Raw genomic sequence first — 19,493 nt, forward strand, 5'->3', positions numbered from 1 at the left:
AACTGGTTCGAGTCGCGGTGACGAGACAATAGTGCTTATTTTAGACCACATGTCTTTGCTTATGAGGGAACATTCACTTCCTCCGTCCAACAAGCACGTATATTCTTTACCTAGAATATTTACTACGACTTTCGAACTGCACGTGCATTCGAGAAAGTCTAACTGCTTATTCGAAAGGGTCTGTATTTCATCCTCGCTTTCGTTGTCATCGTCACTAAGGTTAACAAACTGAGAAGTATCACTTCGTGGGTCTACACATAGCAATGACTGCCTGACGTAAAAGGTCTTATATTCAGTTTTACACTGGAAACTAGTTCCTTCACTGGAGGATTCACTACCACGGTTCACGGTGTCTAAGCTATTCTTGACCTCCGTACCAAGAAAGCTGCGAGTCAGTTTAAATGCTGCTCTTGTTGGTAGTACATTTCATCGTCACTTATAGGGCGTCGTGGGGATGGCCTGCGATTCTCGTACTGGGAATCGTTTTCCGGTTCCGATGCAGGAGACTGAAATCGAACCTGCGAACGGGAAGATTCCTGTGTATCACGTGGTTGTAAGCTATGGTTACGGTTACGGCGTCTATTACGTGCAGCCCGTGCTGGACGTCTGAGGGAAGTACGAGAAGGCTGTGATTCAATTAAGTGATCACGGTTCCTGCGAGAGGTTTCGTCATTCTCAAGCGCAACGTGATTAACTTGCCTCTGGAACGTGCGGGAAGGAACGTGACTATTTGATGCTGGAAAATTCTGTATGTTATTATTACGGGGAAATTGAGACGAATATGCAGGACGAGGGTTGTTGCTGAGGCGAGGCGCTGAATATCTACTGGAACCGGGCGCCGCGGAACGGGTGTCTGTCACTGATCCCTGTAACGCTTCAAGCCTCTGAACACAGGAAACAAAGTCATGAAACCTCTCGTGTTGTGTTGCCACCAGGTAGGTCTGAAATCGCGTAGGCAACAAAGGAATCAGAGTGGAAATGATTTCCGTGTCAGAAATAGAAGGACACAAAGCTCTAATGTCTTGAAAACGACTCACTACGAACGATTCGACGGAGGTGTGACGAGATGGCGAAAAATGTTGCGTTCGCAATAAAGTCAGTTTATTTGCGACTATGAAGCTATTCTGATAGTGTGCTCTTAACTCAGTTCGGAATTCCTGGTAGTTTCGAATGTTCGTTCTGTTTAACTGAAACCATGAAAGGGCGTCACCTTCGAGGCAGAACTGCAACAATTCTAGATACTGTGAACGAGGAACTCGAAGAAATGACATCTCGCTCTCAAATTTGGCCAAAAACGTGTCAGGTAATAGAGAAGCACCAGTTCCCGAAAACTTCGTGAGGTGGGCCAAATCAGAAAAACGGACATTGACGCGAGGTGTAGGGTGACGGTAACTTTCACTTTCTGACCCTGAGGATTCACTTTCATAGGCCTCATCCTGAAATTTTGGGCTAAGGTCACCTTCGCATGCGGATGTCGCCTGTGAAAACTGGGCGGATCGAGAGGGTGTGCGACGTTGCCTGGCACCGAACAAGGGCACAGTGGCGGGTTCCCTTACATTTAGAAGATGCTGGTTTTGGGAAAAGTTGTCCCCTTGACCCTGCAGTTGAACGTGTTCCGAAGAACGATAGTGCCGTTCTTGTCTATTTTCTAGAGCTAGTAAACGCTGATGCAGCTCGAATTGACCGGTAAAAGTTTCCTGGCGTAGTGCCTGGACTTGTGCTAGCACAGATTGAGATTGGCGGGTGCTAGCATCACGGTTTCTCTCCATCTCGCTTGTAAGATTCGATATGCAGTCGTTAAAGTTCTGGGCGAAATTTGTAAGGGAATGGTCAACTTCAATAACTCTGGAAGAGATATGACTGTAGGCGTTCGCGCAGTCAGATTGTACTGATTGTGTGGCTTTAAAAATGACACCCGTTTTGTGCTCCAAATTAAGAATAGCACTTTTATTGTTAGCAACTACAGTTTCTAGGCTAGAACACCGGTTATCAAGGGATTGGATACTCTTCCGCGTTTCTTCCAGAGCTTGCTCAGTGTGTTGCATGATTGAAATGACGACGTCGCACATCGTCGATAGTTCGCTTTTAATTTCCTCGTTCGCGTCACTAAATTCTGAGCGCATATGGTTCTCAATAGCTGTCATTGTTCCGGAAAGTTTTCGTTCTGTGGCTTGTAGCTGTTCATTGAATTCTTCCGTGAGCTCTTTCTTGTTTTCGTTGAGCTGGTCAACGAGCTCTTCCTTGTTTTTATTGAGCTGGTCTGTGAGCTCTTCTTTATTGGATTGCAATTTTTCTGTCAATTCTTTTGACTGATCATCCATAAGGGACTTCATTGCTTCTTTAAAAGTGTCGATGTTCATCGCCATTTTCCCACAACGTAATATCATACACTAATGAATGAGAATACGATCTTTCTCTATTTGGGAGGGCTACTCGAAGAATTATGAAATGACTTAGTAATACCACGAAAATAACACTGTTTGAGAAAAATGAATTAGGAATGAAATGAACTTATGAACGTGATGCTTGTGGAAACAAACAAGGCGATGATGCTAGCCACGTGGTCGAAAACTTTCCTTAACAAAGACTTTCTCTCTGTGCCTAAATCAGCGGACATAGAATGCACTTCACTCACGACTCTAACATATTCCATACACATACATATATTTGACTTCTGAATAAAACACCATAACATGAAAATAATGCTCTACAACTACTAAAATGGATGGAAAAATGGACGAATGTGAATGAATTACCTGAAATAGGGAAACAAAATGCAGAAAACAGTATAGAAATTTTGAGACGTTCGCAGTAAATATAGAAGGTGAATCAAAAGACGTTAAAACTATACTGTATCGGTTCCCTCCCTATATAACAAAGCGTGAAATGGTTGTTCTCTTTATCTGATGGGTCCCTGCAAAATCCCACACCGTGTGCCAAATTAAAGCTTTTTTTTTTTTATCGAGCACGGCCCTAAACCTGCCTCCTTATAGTAAAACTGCACCTGAGTCTCATAATCTTCATATTTGTGCACGCCGATTTGATTGATTGTGATAATTTGGAAAATTATCCAATCAATAAAACCAGGGAAACACAAATCCTGAACAATAAACAAGTTTATTGTCGGTCTCGATAGCAACAGAGGTTACGCGCGATGGCAGAGAGAAATACCACACAGAGACATAGGCCGTGAAGCGGCTACCTAGACATAAAAGGCACACTGTTTCAATAACTAAACAAGAGAACTGTTTAGGTATTATGAACTATTTATTTGAACTAAGGTAAGTTAGACACAAGTGGAAGTTAAATTCTGTCTGCAATACTGATGTCGGCTGACTTAATGAAATAATAAAATGGACAGAATGCAAAGAGAATGGAGGGTGATAAAATTATGAATGAATTTAAGAAAGAAAAAAAAAGGTAATTTAAGGTATTCGTCCACCGTTCCCAAGAAATCGTTTTACTTAACTTATAGTTGCTGGAAGACGCTCAAGGACCGCAATTATGACTGCCCCTTCTTAACCCACGTGGTGGATTCCTTCTTGGAAGCTGTCTTCTCCTGGATAGTTTCCTCAGCTTCTTCTTCGAATGATTGGCTCTTCAACTGGAGACTGCGTTGGACTAATTAAAATAATGACTTTATATATCACTGATGCTATGAAGAATTGGAGCTCCTCACTGGTTTCTGAGAGACGAATCCAAGTCGAAATGAGAGTCGAATGACCTGAATTGCAAAATGAGAGCGAGGCGTGGGTGTCTTCTCTTTTTCTTTCCGCTGAGTGGCTCGCTCTTAGGCTTCGTCGCGCTAGGCTCGCCAACTTCCAACTGGCCTTCCAGTTACCCTCAAGTGAGTTGATGAGTTAAGGACATCATCCTGATCCTTCTGTGAGCGTGGACGCTCACAATGCACCCACGATCCACAAAGGTTACACCGAAACGAAAGTTTCAGTGTTTGACTCAAGTAGGCGTATTACCTATCTTAGGTATAGCCTCTTTTATAATTTTTGGCTGGAGAAGTATTCCAAATGTTTGTTAGGAATGGCGATCACCAGGATAGTAAACCGATCTCGTTGATCGGCATTACCAAGATTGCGCCATTTTGAAAATTGAGCTGGTTATACTGTAAAACGTAGTTTATTTGAAATATGTGTTGTGCATTAGACGTAAATATAACTTTTTATGAATCTTAGTAACTTTAAGATCTTACAACTTAAAATTGTACGTATCGTGAGTTGAAATATGCATATCCTTATAAGAAAATCAACAAAAACAAGTTTCAGCACGCTGTAGACTTCAGTCTTCTCTGACAACTTCCTCGACAATACACAAGAAACCTTGCTTCAAGAGGCAGATGGCAGCACTAGTTTAACGTCTCCTTGGGTCACGCAAGAGGGCAAAGTGAGCTGATCGCCATTACCTTCCTCTCCCCTACAATCAAATCGTATTTTGAATTATAGTATTCACAGTTCACAGTTTTGAATTATAGTATAGTATATATAGTATACAGAATTACCGTATTTGAATTATACACTATAAAAATAAAAGAGCATTTAAACACTTTTAGTACAAATGTTTAGGGGAAAATATATGAAGTGTGTTTCGCGCGTCCAGAAGCGTTCATTCTCCAAAAAATAGTATCTAATATGACATACTTACGTAAAACACTTCTTCTCGGCAAACAGTTCGAAAACAAAATGCTGATATACATTTTGCATATTTTGTACATACATCTGGAACATACTTGGACAACACAGTATCTACAAGGGGTGAATATGTGCCATCTGGAGGTGTTCAAAGAATGCCGGTAATGTGTGCAGTGTCCTATTGTGTCTAAAAGTGTATTTCTGTATTTTTTGCCGTGTAGCTAGTTCTCACAGTCCTAACTAGAAGCAATTTATGGATTTATTACACATTTACTAATCTTTGTGTGCATGATTACTACACTTAGCCCATATAACATTATCTTGTAATCAATAGGAATACTCTAAACTCTATGCCGAAGAGAGGGCGTAACCCTCTAATGTCTGGGAGTACGTACTTATTTCCTCTACATGAAAAATTAAGTGATAAATAAATATTTCTAAAAAAAAAACCTATTCTCGTGAAAAAAAAGCGAACTTGAATTGGTGAACTGCAAAATTTGCATGCGTTGGTTACACCATTCTTGCACTGGTCATTGTTATTTTTGTACAACATTGCAACTGGCGGCAAATTTAGAAGAAATGAACTATATTGAATTATTGTATGCTCTTTAGCGATTTCGATCGCGGTTTTTTATTTGGGTCACTTGTGTCTGAGTCTCGCTTCTTAGGCCCGGTGACCCGGTCTGACTTACATGTCAGACAAGTCTAGAAGCAGAGAGCATCATATAAGGTCTCCAACAGGTTATTGCAACATTTTATAGTCGGTTAATGATACATATTAGTCGAGCTCTAATATTCTCGTGTTAGATTCTCTTGTGATATTATTTCTTAAGAATCCGAACCACATGAGCTCCGCCGGGAATCGAAATCGGGTCTCGCACGCCAAAGGCGCGTACGCTAACCACTTAGCCACGAGGGAGCTGACCTGGGTTTAAAAATGTATTTTTCGCCTCGACTCTCTTGCTAACGTTTTTAAGACGAGAAATTTCTTGTCTTGTAAGTAACACTAATTGTAGTGAATTATTCACAGGGTTCCCCAAAAATATTAGTCAACTCTGTGTTTCAGAATACATAACTCAGGAATTACTTTAATTGCATTGTGAAAAAGATTAAACCGTGGATATTCAGAATATTGTACAGTATGAAGAAATTTATTGTATTTCATTATTTAGTGACAATTATTGGAAACGTTATCAAGTTGCAGTGTGCATTTGCAAACTGGGTAATATTATTGTACAGAACTCCTTTACATAACTGATCGCAACATTTTATTTTTTTAAATATCGGTGAACAACCAACATATAACTAGTAAAATAAAGTTTCGTGGTAAAACTTTATACACAAACTTTAAACGCGTACAAATACAGAATTGCCACAATCCATGTTTTTCAGTATTTTTTTTTTTAAGCATGCATAATAACACTGTTGTTATAAAGTGTTTTGATAAGTGCACGTTATCTTAGGCTACCTAAATATGACGTAGTCAAAAATAAAGGATAAATTTGAGTGCTTAAAAAAGATCAATAACTTGTAGTTTAATTGATGAATAGTTACTAAGCTTGGTGTACGCAGAAGTTGTATTAGAGATATGTGTTGTCTCCGAGACTAAGCGTAAAGGAAAGGATTTGCTTTATACATGCGTTCTGCACACCAGAAAAGAATGTATCAGTTGTCCGGTGATTACTTTTTTGTGGTAATGTGTTTACAGAGCCGAATTAACATATTCTGGCCCCCTAGGCTATACCTCTCGATTCTTCCCCTCCAATGCAATTATTATGTTAGTCAATAACGGATCTAGCGTTAAGTCGCGGCTTCACAAAATCTCATACATGCAGGTGCGCACTCACGGGGGTGGTCCACTGGCTCAGGATCCCCCCAAAATTCTTTACTCGACAGACACTTCTATAATATCTTAAGAAAACTATGGTTGATCTAGGAGATAAATTATGGATGTCTTAAAAATTCGATGTTGCACTACATCTGTACTCTTTCTTTTCTTACAAAAGGAACTTAATTTTCTTATGTTTTCTGAGAATATAAACGGCAGGACTTTAAAATTACTTATTGTTTTATTGAAATGAAATCTGTAAGTTTAACGTCCCACGGCTATGCCAGTTAGGCTAAAGGAGACGGTGATAATGAGAAATGAGTGAAATGAAGAAAGTGGGAGGAAACGGGAGAACCCCGAGAAAACCCACGAGCACGATGTTTGTCCACCTCAAAGTCCACATGGCGTTAGCTGGGATCGAACCAGATACCCCAAGCACCGGAGGGGAACGCTCTACCACTGAGCCACCGCGCCCCCTTGTTTCATTGAGTGTAGAATAATACCAATTCAAAACTACATAGAAGGAAGTAAATATTAGTGATGGACCCCTCCCCTAAACTTCGGACCCTTTCCAACACAAACCCGGGTTCGATTCCCGGCGGAAGCTCATGTGGTTCGGATTCCACGTTAATCAATAGGTCCACGTCTCATATAGCCTCTCTGCTAAACGGGACGTTAAACTCAAAATCAACTCAACTCAACCTCTCCAACACAAATTTTTGGGTCCGCGTCAGCACACATGTTTAAATGCCATGCTCAGTCAGAAAGGAAAAATCATATTATGATCTGTTAATACAGAAGACCCCACGTAGGGAATCTCGAATACAATAAATTAATTTATTCTGCAATATGTAAAGCGGGGAAGAATTCAAATATGCCTCCCTAGCCTCCAACATACTCAACCTAGGTGCTAATCCAAGCCTGTGTTTGGCCAGCACATGTTTTGCGTCTTCAAACCTGTAATATTCGATCTTACTTTTACGTGATGTATGTGTATGCAGACTTTATCAGTTTCCCCCTGAAGCTACGTGTATAAATATTTATCTTTAATATATTCCACTATTTGTATAATGGAAAGAAAACAAATGCCATGCTTTATTATTATTAACATTAAATTAAATATTATATTAAGCGTTGGTTTTTTCTTCTCTTTTTTTTGCAGCCGAATTGGATGCAGAGCAAAGAATACTGGGACAAGTCGTTTGAAGCGAGGTACAACGCACGAAAGGAGAAATGGTCGAAACTTCCACTAAAGGTACGTTCATATTGCATGTTATATTCTTACAAGTTAACTACATATTCACAGATAATTATAAACAGGGCAAGCAAAAAGTGAATTGTGGACATGTAATTGATGATAATTGTAATCTTAACGATCATGTTAAACATTTTGCATTAGCTATATAATCTATATACCTAGGTACATAAAAACGAAAGTGAGTATGTTTGTGACTTGATAACTCTTTAACCACCAGACGATCTCGATCAAATTTGCCACAGAGATGAGCTTTGGGCCTGGGATGGTTTTTACCATTTCATTTTCATAACTGATAAACTTAGGGTAAGGGAGATATATAAAAATGACCGAAAATTACCGATAGCCTCCAACAAATTTTATCAGGGTCTGATTAGAAGTTAGATCGTGAAACTCCTCAATAGATGACAGTGTTAATATAGTATTTATGTTTCCGTTATGCGTAGACTAGTTAACGCATGTTTCGGAGGCTAACCGCATCTTATAATAATGCCCTTACATTTAGTTTAGGCATCTAACTGAACTATTGGGATACCGAAAAATTAGAAAAAATGAACGAACTTAAAAGAAAAGTAACCGACCTACAAAAGCGCATTATAAACCAGAAAATAATTTTTAAAAAGTAATATTAACCAATTTCAACAAAAGTGCTAAAAAGGAGAAATTCATAAAAGTGCTAAAAGTAGAAAATAACAAAAGTAAAAAAAGTAGAAAATAATAAAGAGAAGAAAAAGTAGAAAATAATAAAAGACAATAAAAAGTAGAAAATAATAACAATAAAGCTCATAAAAGCAGAACATAATTCATTACTATTGTCTATAAAAGTGTTTGAAGTCTGTGTCAAGTCAAACAAATTAATCCCTCATAAAATTATCATGGAAACTAATTTTATAGGTATTAATTTGTTTGGCCTAATTCGTTTATAGATAATAATAATAATGAACTATTTTCTGCTTTTAAGAGCTTTATTACTATTATTGTGTGCTTATAAACGCTTTTATTGTTTTCTACTTTTAGTATTTATATTATTTTCTACTTTTTTTTAGCACTTTTCTTGAAGACTGTTAATAATTGTTTTCTTTAATAAAGATGTTATTACTTCATATCTTGCTCAAGGGAGGTCGAATCCCAGAACCTTCCTTTCGTACGCCACTGGTTATTATCTTTTCTGAGACACACTACTCCTTTACGGACATACTACTTGTAATACTTTACATTTTAGTATTAGTTTTAGAATTAGTGTGATTTTACAATATTCTTGCTTTTTTGTTTTAGGCGTGGTCAGAAACGATAAGCAGCCTTCAAGTAGCACTCGAATTTTTTTACTTATAAAGAAATTGGAAGGAAAATAGTAATTCATAATATTCAAAACTAGAAAAGTAGAGAAAACCCAAGGTATATGATTCAGCAGCAGCCCTTTCTGTATAACAATAAAATATTGAAATATGATTTCGAGGGATATTTTCTTTGGTATAAACGGATTCTGGTCACGTGACCACCGGATCATACGCTTTCTTTACTTGGAGAGACTTGAACCGGTGACTAGAAAAGGAGCTTCTGCTTTTATGAGATCTCTTTTCTTCTTCTTCTTCTTATCCTTTTTTCTTTTTAACTTTTTTTCTTCTCCTCCTACCATCTTGATGATGTACTTTGGATTTCAGAACATAGTCGTTGGAAATCAGTTCAGCAGAATAATCTGATTTCTAGACCATTACATTCCCAATTTTATTTTACGGTTAGAGACAAGAACTTCCCTTACAATGTGTCAGAGACAATTTTATTCCATTACTTTTTGTGGTGTGTTCCTCAACGAGGACTGCAATGTATATTCACATTATGCATTTACGCATTGCAGTTATTTCTCTGCTTTTCTGCGTAGGAGTCGGCGGCTCTCAAGGATAGAAGAGAGGGTATTTGGCCCTCCTTTACAAATTTTATGTTGCGGAATGCGCAAAGTTTTCACTTAGTTCTAATTTTGGGAATTTATTTATTTATTTGTGAGTTTTTACAACATTCCCCAGATACGCTTTTTCGGCTAGGGGCCGCGGTGGCTCAGTGGTAGAGTTTTCGCCTCTAGTGCATGAGGTTCTTGCTTCGATTTCAGCTCACGATGGACAAACACCATGTGCGTGGGTTTTCTCGGGTTTCTCCCGTTTCCTCCCACTTTCTTCATTACACTGTCATTCGTTTCTCATCAACTTCTCCTTTAGCCTAGCCAGCATAAACGTGGGACGTAAAACTTAAAGATTTCATTTCATTTCCTTTTCCGTTAAAGAAAACAATGAGAAATAGATGATGTTGATGAAATTAATGATTTAAAAAGGGAGACCATTCATACTCATGTCCAGAGTTGGTAAGAACTCAAGATGGGAAAATCTTGTAATCAGCAGTCACCTTACACCAGTGTTTCTCAACCTGTGATCCACGACCATAAGAATCCTGAGAGGAGACCTTATTGTCCTCTTAGATTGAATATTAATCCAAGCAAGACAGAAAAATCAAGAGAATTGCGAATCAGGCACTATAGTACAGGGTGTTAGAAAACTATACCGACAAACTATAAGAGGTGATTCCTTCGATCAAAATTAGAAAAGTTTATATGGACCTGTGAGAGGAAATGCATGGTTTGGTTTCAGAGCTGGGGCCGTCCTAAGGATGGAAAAACTAACTTGCAATACGCAATATTTCGAACGCGAGGAACCATGCAGTGGCGGTTTATATAGACGTAAGGAAATCACACGCACGGCATCCAATTATGCACATTTCAGCAATGTGTAATGGAGCACAAGGATTCCTTATAGGACATAATTCCCAGACGTGCTGCCCCCAAAATTCCCAGATATGCACGATTTTAAAGCTAGGTCCAGCGTACGCAAAGAGCAAGTCTTAACAGCAGTGAACACTGAATGCGTCGACAGAAAGTTGGAAGTCGGAAGTGTCTGCTTCCATGTTCCTCGTGTTTGGAAAAACGTGTGCTACCATTTTTTTTTTTTTTTTTTTTTGAAACTGCATTTTTCTCCAGATATCTACAGGAATTTTCCCCCATATTTTGATGTGAGAAATCAAATAAGAAGTAACTCCCTATATAAAATTGTTTATCTCTTGTAACACTTAACCAATTTTCATGGAACAAAAAGTATTTTATTCCTTACAATAGTAGAATTGCTATGCATTGCTAAAATTCCACAATAAACACCACCATTATCCACTAGTTCTCGTAAACGGTTGTGGATATTTGCGACAGACTTCTGCAGATATTTCAGCAATGCGTTTGCAAGAAATTGAACTGTAAATATTTTGCAAATAATAATAATAATAATAATAATAATAATAATAATAATAATAATAATAATAATAATAATAATAATAATAAACAATTTTTCGAAACGTCCTCAGGTGAACCCATCCGGTATTCATCAAACTTATCATAGTGTTAGTCCTTGACCGTCTTAGTGCGCATGCGAAATATTTTTGTTAGCAAAATTTTTGTTCTGAGTTTATAGGCCGTCACATTTAGAGTTTAAAAAGAAAAAGTTACAGAAAGAAATCTCTAAAGTCATCAAGTAAATTCATTCAATATTTATCCAACGTAGTGTAGTGATTGATTGTTCTTGATCTGCTTGATACGCATTTGCGCATTTGATTCCTGGTGGGAGCTCATGTGGTTCGTTAATCAGTAGATCCCATCTCATATACCACATTATCAGGTGGTCCTCAAGGATCCCATTTAGGTCCGCTATTATTTCTTCTTGTAATTAATGATATTTCAACCTATGTTAAAAAACTCTCACTTTCTGTTGTTTGCCGATGATCTCAAATTATATTCTAAAATAAGCACAATAGATGACTGCACACAACTCGAGCAGGATTTACAGGGTGTTGGGCAATGGTGTGCCAAAAACAAACTTTCATTGAATATCTCTAAATGCAAGTCTTTATCGTTCTCACGGAAAGAAAATCCCATCAATCATCTGTATATAATTAATGGCATATCTCTGTGTAAACCAAATTCAGTTAAAGATTTAGGAGTATTTTTTGATTCAAAATTGACCTTCTCTCATCACATCGATGCAATCTCTAACGCTGCATTCAGAAACCTGGGTTTTATCTATAGAATGGGTAAAGAGTTTAGAAACAAGTCAACATTCATTAAACTTTATAATTTGTACGTAAGGTCTCGGTTAGAATATGCGTGCGTTATTTGGACACCGAATGTAAATAAATACTTACAAGCAATAGAAAACATACAATTTAAATTTCTAAAAATGCTTACGTACAAGAAAACAGCTTTCTATCCCAAACAGATTCCTTACGTGTAATTCCTTGAATTTCCTAACGTTGACGAATCGACGAATGATGTTTGATTTACTATTTTTATATAAAGTATTAAATAATAAAATTGACTGTCCAGAGGTACTCACGAAAGTATATCTGAGCGTTCCAACAGGCAGAACAAGACCAGGGAATACTGGTATATTTTTCTGTGAAAGAGATTGAACAAATATTCTCAGTAAATCTCCGCTGTAGAGAATGTGTGACCCCTACAATGAATTAAGTCATAAAACTGATGTTTTAGATATATTCAGTATGTCAGAATATGTATTTAGAAACATGGTTATTACCGAGTACCTGCCACTCGAAGTGAATTGATTAATTGTACGGATAAATGTATATATGTCTATGTATGTATTATACGACACTATAATTAGGCATTAAGCCTGTTGTGTTGTTTTCTAAATAAGTAAATATAGCCTCGCTGCTGAAAGGGACGTTAAACTCAAAATCAACTCTATTTTGCGCATTTGAATACTCCTCTTTCTCTTAGGATACACTTTAATTAAAGTAATATAATGAAAGTCAAATTCGAGGTAGGGCACTATGGTCAAAAATTCATTTCGAACAGTTTAGCCATTTTCTCGTAATGCTATCGCAAACAAGATAAGATCACTCATTTTTATTTATATAGAGATACAGCGTATCTCTTAATCAAAAAAGCTACCACAACTACTACTTTTTATACGTTTTGTACGTGAGTTTTTTTTTTTTTTTGTTGTTGTTGTTGTTGTCCTAAATACATAGAATACGCTTGCGATTTTGATTTATGTATTTCACGCAGCGACCTTACTAGAAACGTCATTAGAATAAGACCATCAATAGATTTATGGAATTTTCCCTAGGGAATTATATCCATCTTACAACATCACATTGTATTGTAGCACATTTGTTTCTTTAAAATATGCAACCAATCTTTGTTTGTATGACTTAAGACTATTAAACCTGTATCATGTTTATGTTCTCATAAAAATAACGCTGATAACATTAGAAATAAAATATATTTATAAAAGAAAATACAATAGAATAACAAAACTGTTCCGTATAGGTACAGACTAGCATATATTTTCTTTATTCCATTTTCACTGTTTTTAGTATTTCATGTTTTCGTAATCGAGAAAGACTTACTTTTCTTGACAAAGTATCGTTTTTTTTTTCTTTTACGATTTGTCTGTCACGCAAAACCCTGACATCTTTTGGGAAAACCAAATACTTCTTTGCTGAAACCATTTTCTAAGGGTTTTCAGGAGAAAATGGCACTATTTGATGGTTCCAGTTTTCAACAAGGAGACACGCCAAACGGTCGTTTAGTTGCGTTAACACTTTTCCTTCCAAAATAAAGACTTCTCAAACGGCTTTTCCGCTAAAAGTTAATTTCTGTTCTTAACAAATGGGTGTTCTGTTTTAAATTCCAAATGGGCGTTGCGTGTTTTGATGCACTATGCTTCTTATTCTTGCTTCATCCTCCGAAGTTTTCAACTTCAAAAAGTTGCAGCTATTTTTTTTTTTTTTCAGTTGTTCATGGGTTTAAATTAAGATCTTGCACGGAAGTTAAATTGTACTTTCAGTACCAAGAAGAATAAAAATAAAACTTTGTACATGCAGTAGTACTAAATGTAACATCTTCCACATCAAAGTTTCTAGCCTAATATACGGTAATGACCTTAAAAGTTATCCCGGGCACAAAAAGTATATTTTGATTGTAACTTCTGATTGTTTGAATAGAATTAAATTATTTTTACAGATCATATGGCTGAATTATCATAAGTGACGCAACTAGGCTAATTGTCGCCCAGAGCAAGAATTCGCCTTAGCGCACCCCTTCCCCTGACCAACCAAACCAAAACGCTCCCCGACTACACCTGATACTGGCATATCCTATTCTATTTTTATTTCAAGTGGTAACGCTTGATTTCAAAATTGCCGTACATAATTTAATTTTTAGTACAAGATAAAACACCAATTAATTAGTATTTAATTACCAAATAATCAGAGAGTAGCATGCTTCACATATTCTTTAGTCTTATCATAATAACTGAAACCAGGCCCGTAGCCAGCCCAAAAATTTAGGGGGGGGGCGGTAGAAGTTAGGGGGGCCCGAACCAATCATATTATACTTCATCACCATATTATAGTTCATTTGCAAGGCTACCGTGAAATTTTATGGGGGCCAGCCAAAATTTAGGAGGGGCTGCCCCCTGTGGATACGGGCCTGCTGCAAACCACAATGTTTTTGGAATTATATCGAGATGTGCATATGTGTAGAATGAATCAACAGTCTGTTGTTTTAGAATAGAACATTTAATTATGACAAACAGTCAAGCTGTTGTCTTGAGTATTATACTCGATTATACTCGAACATTTTGCAAATCTCTTAAATCGATGTAAGTTAAGTGAAAACACAAAAAGCTAGAACTAAAATTTAACTTTGCGCTTTTTTTTTTTTTTTTTTTTTTTTTTTGCTGCAAAGGTTTTTACAATGTCCTCAAAAGATAGCTTTGATGCTAACGTTCGATCTATGGATACGACCCTAAGATTGGTGAGTCGTTGTTGTTCTGTTAAGTTTCTGAGGTATGTTTTAATGATCTTTAATTCGTTAAAACTCCTTTCCTTACCTTCTAGTGAAAATAAATATTTGTCCAGTTTTTCACCCCCCCTAATACGGCGCCCAGAGCACAAGTCCCATTTGTCCCTCTTAGTTACGTCACTGAGTATTATCTATAAAATAATAATGGTTATATATTATTTTGCATGGTGCGAAATCATTACAATCGAAGTGTGGGAGGGGGAAGGACAGAAGTGTTAAAAAAAAACTTCCCATTGGAATATTTCGATACGCAGAGTTATATTTAAACATCCGTAATTGTTAAACTATAACAAATTATGGATACCGTTACCCACTAATGCACCTATTAATTAGGTCTACATCTGAAATATATGTGTTAATTAGCCTTACGTATGAATTACTGTAATTAATTTGCAAGCTCCTGACAATAGTATCATGTTATTCATCCTTCCACTAAATTCTTAGTGAAGGTGAATTTTCGTCCAAAAATATCAAGTTGAGATGGAAAGAAATTCCCCTCATTTCCCCAGGATTTCGCACCTTTTATTTATCCCGGTTTAAGCAATTGAAAATTAACCCAAAAATTTTACTAGGAAACCAACAACTTTTAATTATGTCCCTATATATTAGTAAGTCTGCAATTATCTTACTCAACTGAAAGTAGCAAAGAAGTAGAATTTTCTAAAAACCAAGAAATACTCTTCATCTGTCACATCATCTCGAATCAGTATTCTAATCAAAGTCTTCAGTAAAACCCCAGAAAGAATTCTAATTAAGACACTTATTTTTATGTAACAACCAATGTTACGTTACCGCACTAGAACCAAATTTTGCCCTTCGTCTGGCGGCAGTAATCAAGTTCCACAAACTTTTCATTATTACTGATCATCTACTTGAACACAAGACTTCTTTTCATTCTAACTATGTTTAATATACAAAAAACCTTTGATACTGCCTGCTATATATACCGTTAGTTCTATTATACCCTTTGCTTATGTGTCCAGTTTATTACTAATTTTCTTATCACAGATATATCTTATAATCAGATCAATGTATCTTAAGTCTTCATTCTTTAGTGCTGGTGTACCTCAAGGCTCTGCTTTAGTTCCACCACTTTATTATTTTATTCGTAGGTGTTATGCAAATCTTCGAGTTTATGTTGTTAATGGTTTGGTTGTCGATGCTATTCCCTATTGTGTAACTTTATTCTCAGTGCCCAATAATGTATAAACCCCGTTTGATAGTTTATACACTAATAGGGCCTAATACTCATTATTTCTTTTATCACACTATTTTTCTCCACAAATTAGCGATCAATTTCAGATCCAGACAATACTATAGGGAGAACTATATGATTTTTATAGATTTTCTTTTGTGACTACTAACATAAAAGAAATTACAGTACATCTACCCTAAATATTTAATCTTTTTGAAACACCCTGTATATGAAATTTCTTTTTCTTTTTTTTATAATGCTTTACAGAAGTGTAGTGTGAGTAAAAGGTAAAGATAATTTGTAACAAAACGTATCCTGCAATTTTTCGAAAAACTTCCATACAGATTATCTGTTAACTCCTGCTTCTTTGCCTATGATGATGCATGACGTCATAAGAAGATAGCAAAAGGAACATATAAATCATTCAAAGCCGAGAAACTAGTAATTTATCAATCAATACTTTTCCACGTCTCAAACTTATCAGGAAAGAAACTTAGCCTTTTTTAATGTTCAACTGTAAGTAGTGCATCAATTTGTACCTGATTTATGACGTATTATGACTGGCTATCACACTGTGATATTCATCATCTTTTCAAACACAGCCATGGAAATTATAGATTATTTCTTATCTGGACCAGCATTCTGCTATTTTTTTTTCAGCAATCAATATCTCATTTTTCTTTTCAAGTGTTTGGCTATATTTGTTTGACATTCATGTATCTTTAAGACATATACACGTTGGTATTGAGATAGCAAAAGAGGAAAGGGATAGAGACGCTTTGGTTCGAGTGAGATCTTGGAGGTCTTGAGTTCGACAAGACATTCAACTAAATAATATACGTTGCTTCAACTTTTCACGATGAGAGTTTAACATTTTTTTTTTAAAGGAATAAATTATATTCCTTTAAAATTAACGTCAAATATTTTTAGTTGTAAACTTAAAAGTTCACGATATACAGTATCCATATGTTTACTACGGAAAACTGTACAGAGTATATGTTATCCATATGCTACATAGTACTACCCTTTTCCGCTTAGATGTTACATCATGCTGCTGTAGGATGTCTGACATCTGTCTTCTACGTCAGCTACATGTTATATACGTCCATCTGTATGTAAGAGCCTTACCGCCTATATCCATTTCTTTCTTTCATACGGAAAATATATGTCCATCTGTATGTAAGAGCCTTACGCCTATATCCAGTTCTTTCTTTCATACGGAAAATATATGTCCATCTGTATGTGAGAGCCTTACCGCCTATATCAAGTTCTTTCTTTCATACGGAAAATATATGTCCATCTGTATGTGAGAGCCTTACCGCCTATATCCAGTTATTTCTTTCATACGGAAAATATATATGTCCATCTGTATGTGAGAGCCTTGCCGCCTATATCCAGTTCTTTCTTTCATACGGAAAATATATGTCCATCTGTAGTGAGAGCCTTACCGCCTATATCAAGTTATTTCTTTCATACGGAAAATATATATCCATCTGTATTAGAGAGCCTTACTGCCTATATCCAGTTCTTTCTTTCATACGGAAAATATATGTCCATCTCTATGTGAGAGCCTTACCGTCTATATCCAGTTCTTTCTTTCATACGGAAAATATATGTCCATCTGTATGTGAGAGCTTTACTGCCTATATCCATTTCTTTCTTTCATACGGAAAATATATGTCCATCTGTATGTGAGAGCCTTACCGCCTATATCCAGTTCTTTCTTTCATACGGAAAGTATTTATAGATGAAACACTTATACGAAAAGTATTATAAAACATACGTTTTCAGTTATACGTTAGCTGCAGGATAACTACGTCTTTTTCTGCTATTATTCTTTCCTAGTTTCAACGCCGAAATTATTTGCATTTTTATTCGCTCTAATGTGGGTTGTGGGTTTTTGTTTCTATTCTTCCTGTCGTATTTTTTTTTTTTAAATTCTTTCTGCCATAAATATTTTGGCTATAAGTGACGACTTGAAAAATAATGACATCTTTGATGTTGTTTTTGAAATTTGTTCTTATTTTTCATTTCTGAGACTATATGAAGCAGTGTTTCTTTCAGAAAAATGTTCCGGGGCACACTTAATATTAGGAGGGGCACATATTATTTTGGTCTCCTCCGAGGAGCACTCTCAGAGCTTCGAGGTAGTCGTGCTCCTTACCATTGAGCCTCCATGCGTTGCGGTTTTCAGTTTAGATATCAGAACATCGAGTCATATTTGCAAACAACATGCCTGTGAGTTTTCTGGAATTTTTCCCCTTTGCTCTAATTCTCTTAATTTCAACTAGTTATTCATTATGGTTCACTAGAAATTATCATTCATTTCTTCTGGGTCTATTGTATAACGTGGCTCAATGGTAGAGGGTTCACTTCTGGTACGTGAGGTCCTTCGTTCGATCTCGGATTCCTCCAAGTAGGCTTCCGTGTGGATGGGTTTTCTTAGGATTTCCCGTTTCCTCCCACTTTTTTTTTAATTCTTCCGTTTTATTCATTAGCATCATCACCGTCTGCTTTAGCCTACACAGCATAAATGAGGGTTGTAAAACTGAAAGACATTCTTTCATTTTCATCTATTGTATAATGTGGACTCCAACTTACCACACTGAGTAAAAACTATGTGTCGTACGTAGAAACGTATGTTACATGTGTAAATCCTGTATTTTTTGAACTTAATGTACAGTAAACGTATAACTGAAAAAGTATATTTTATAGTACTTTCCATACAAGTGTTCCGAATAAACGTACTTTCCATACGAACGAAAGAACTATACATAGGCGGTCAGGATTTCGCGTACAGATGGACGTATGTAACATATAGCTGACGTATGTAACATACATATATCTATGCAAAATCAGGAAGACTGTTAGATGTCAGACATGCTGCAACGGCATGATGTAACATCTAAGAGGAAAAAGTATGTAGCATATGTTTAACGTATATTCCGTCCTGATTTTCGTAGTAAATATAAGGATTCCATATATTTGTACAATATACCGCTGTTCGGATAACAGATTTTTCTCAGTGCAGAGCCCTTACCTATCGAGCACCAAATTTAGTCCTCGCTCTCGAGTGAAAATTCTAAGAATTTCAAAACAGCTTTCTCCATGCTACTTGCAGACAAATTGTTAACACCTAAACGTATTTACATATTCATGTATTTATATTCAGCTTAACTTTACGTTTCAACTAAGCGTATTGTAATACGAGGTAAAAATTGAGCAAAATAAAACCGCACTACGAGCTCGTGTATTTCCCGGTTCTAGGCAGTTGAAACCGTATATGTTTTTTCATATATATATATGTGTGAGTGTATATGTTGGATGTATCTTTGCGTGAATCCATTTGTCTCGGTGAATCACGCGACCTCGGCGCGCGGTGTCCGTTTCGCCTGTCTGGGCCCAGAAGTTACTTTACCTGACATCTTGACGGAGAACATGGGCTGTCTCGACACACGGCGTGACTGACGGCTTGCACGCCTCTGTCCGCGAGAACAAGCAAGACGGAATGTCACATCCTGAGGGGTTAGGCAAAATGCTTTACCTATCTGTGACATGTTCTGCGTGCTGCAAAAGGATACTCACTTTACATGTTTTCCGTTATGTGTAGCGTGTAGCATATGTATTCATTATTTCTGCTCGCACGCATTTCT

At 36.7% G+C, this 19,493-nt stretch overlaps 1 protein-coding gene across 1 annotated transcript in view; it reads left to right on the forward strand.

The window, feature by feature from the left end:
* alpha-Man-IIb (alpha-Mannosidase class II b) overlaps window positions 1-19,493 on the forward strand; it is a 629,055-nt gene that overhangs the window by 208,285 nt on the left and 401,277 nt on the right. The window contains exon 2 of the mRNA XM_081737196.1: window positions 7,634-7,726. Coding sequence (XP_081593322.1) covers window positions 7,634-7,726 — 93 coding nt within the window. The remainder of the gene's footprint in view (window positions 1-7,633; window positions 7,727-19,493) is intronic.

This window comes from Thermobia domestica, chromosome 13 (assembly GCF_964235325.1).
Source record: "Thermobia domestica chromosome 13, izTheDome1.hap1.1, whole genome shotgun sequence".
Lineage (NCBI taxonomy): Eukaryota > Metazoa > Arthropoda > Insecta > Zygentoma > Lepismatidae > Thermobia > Thermobia domestica.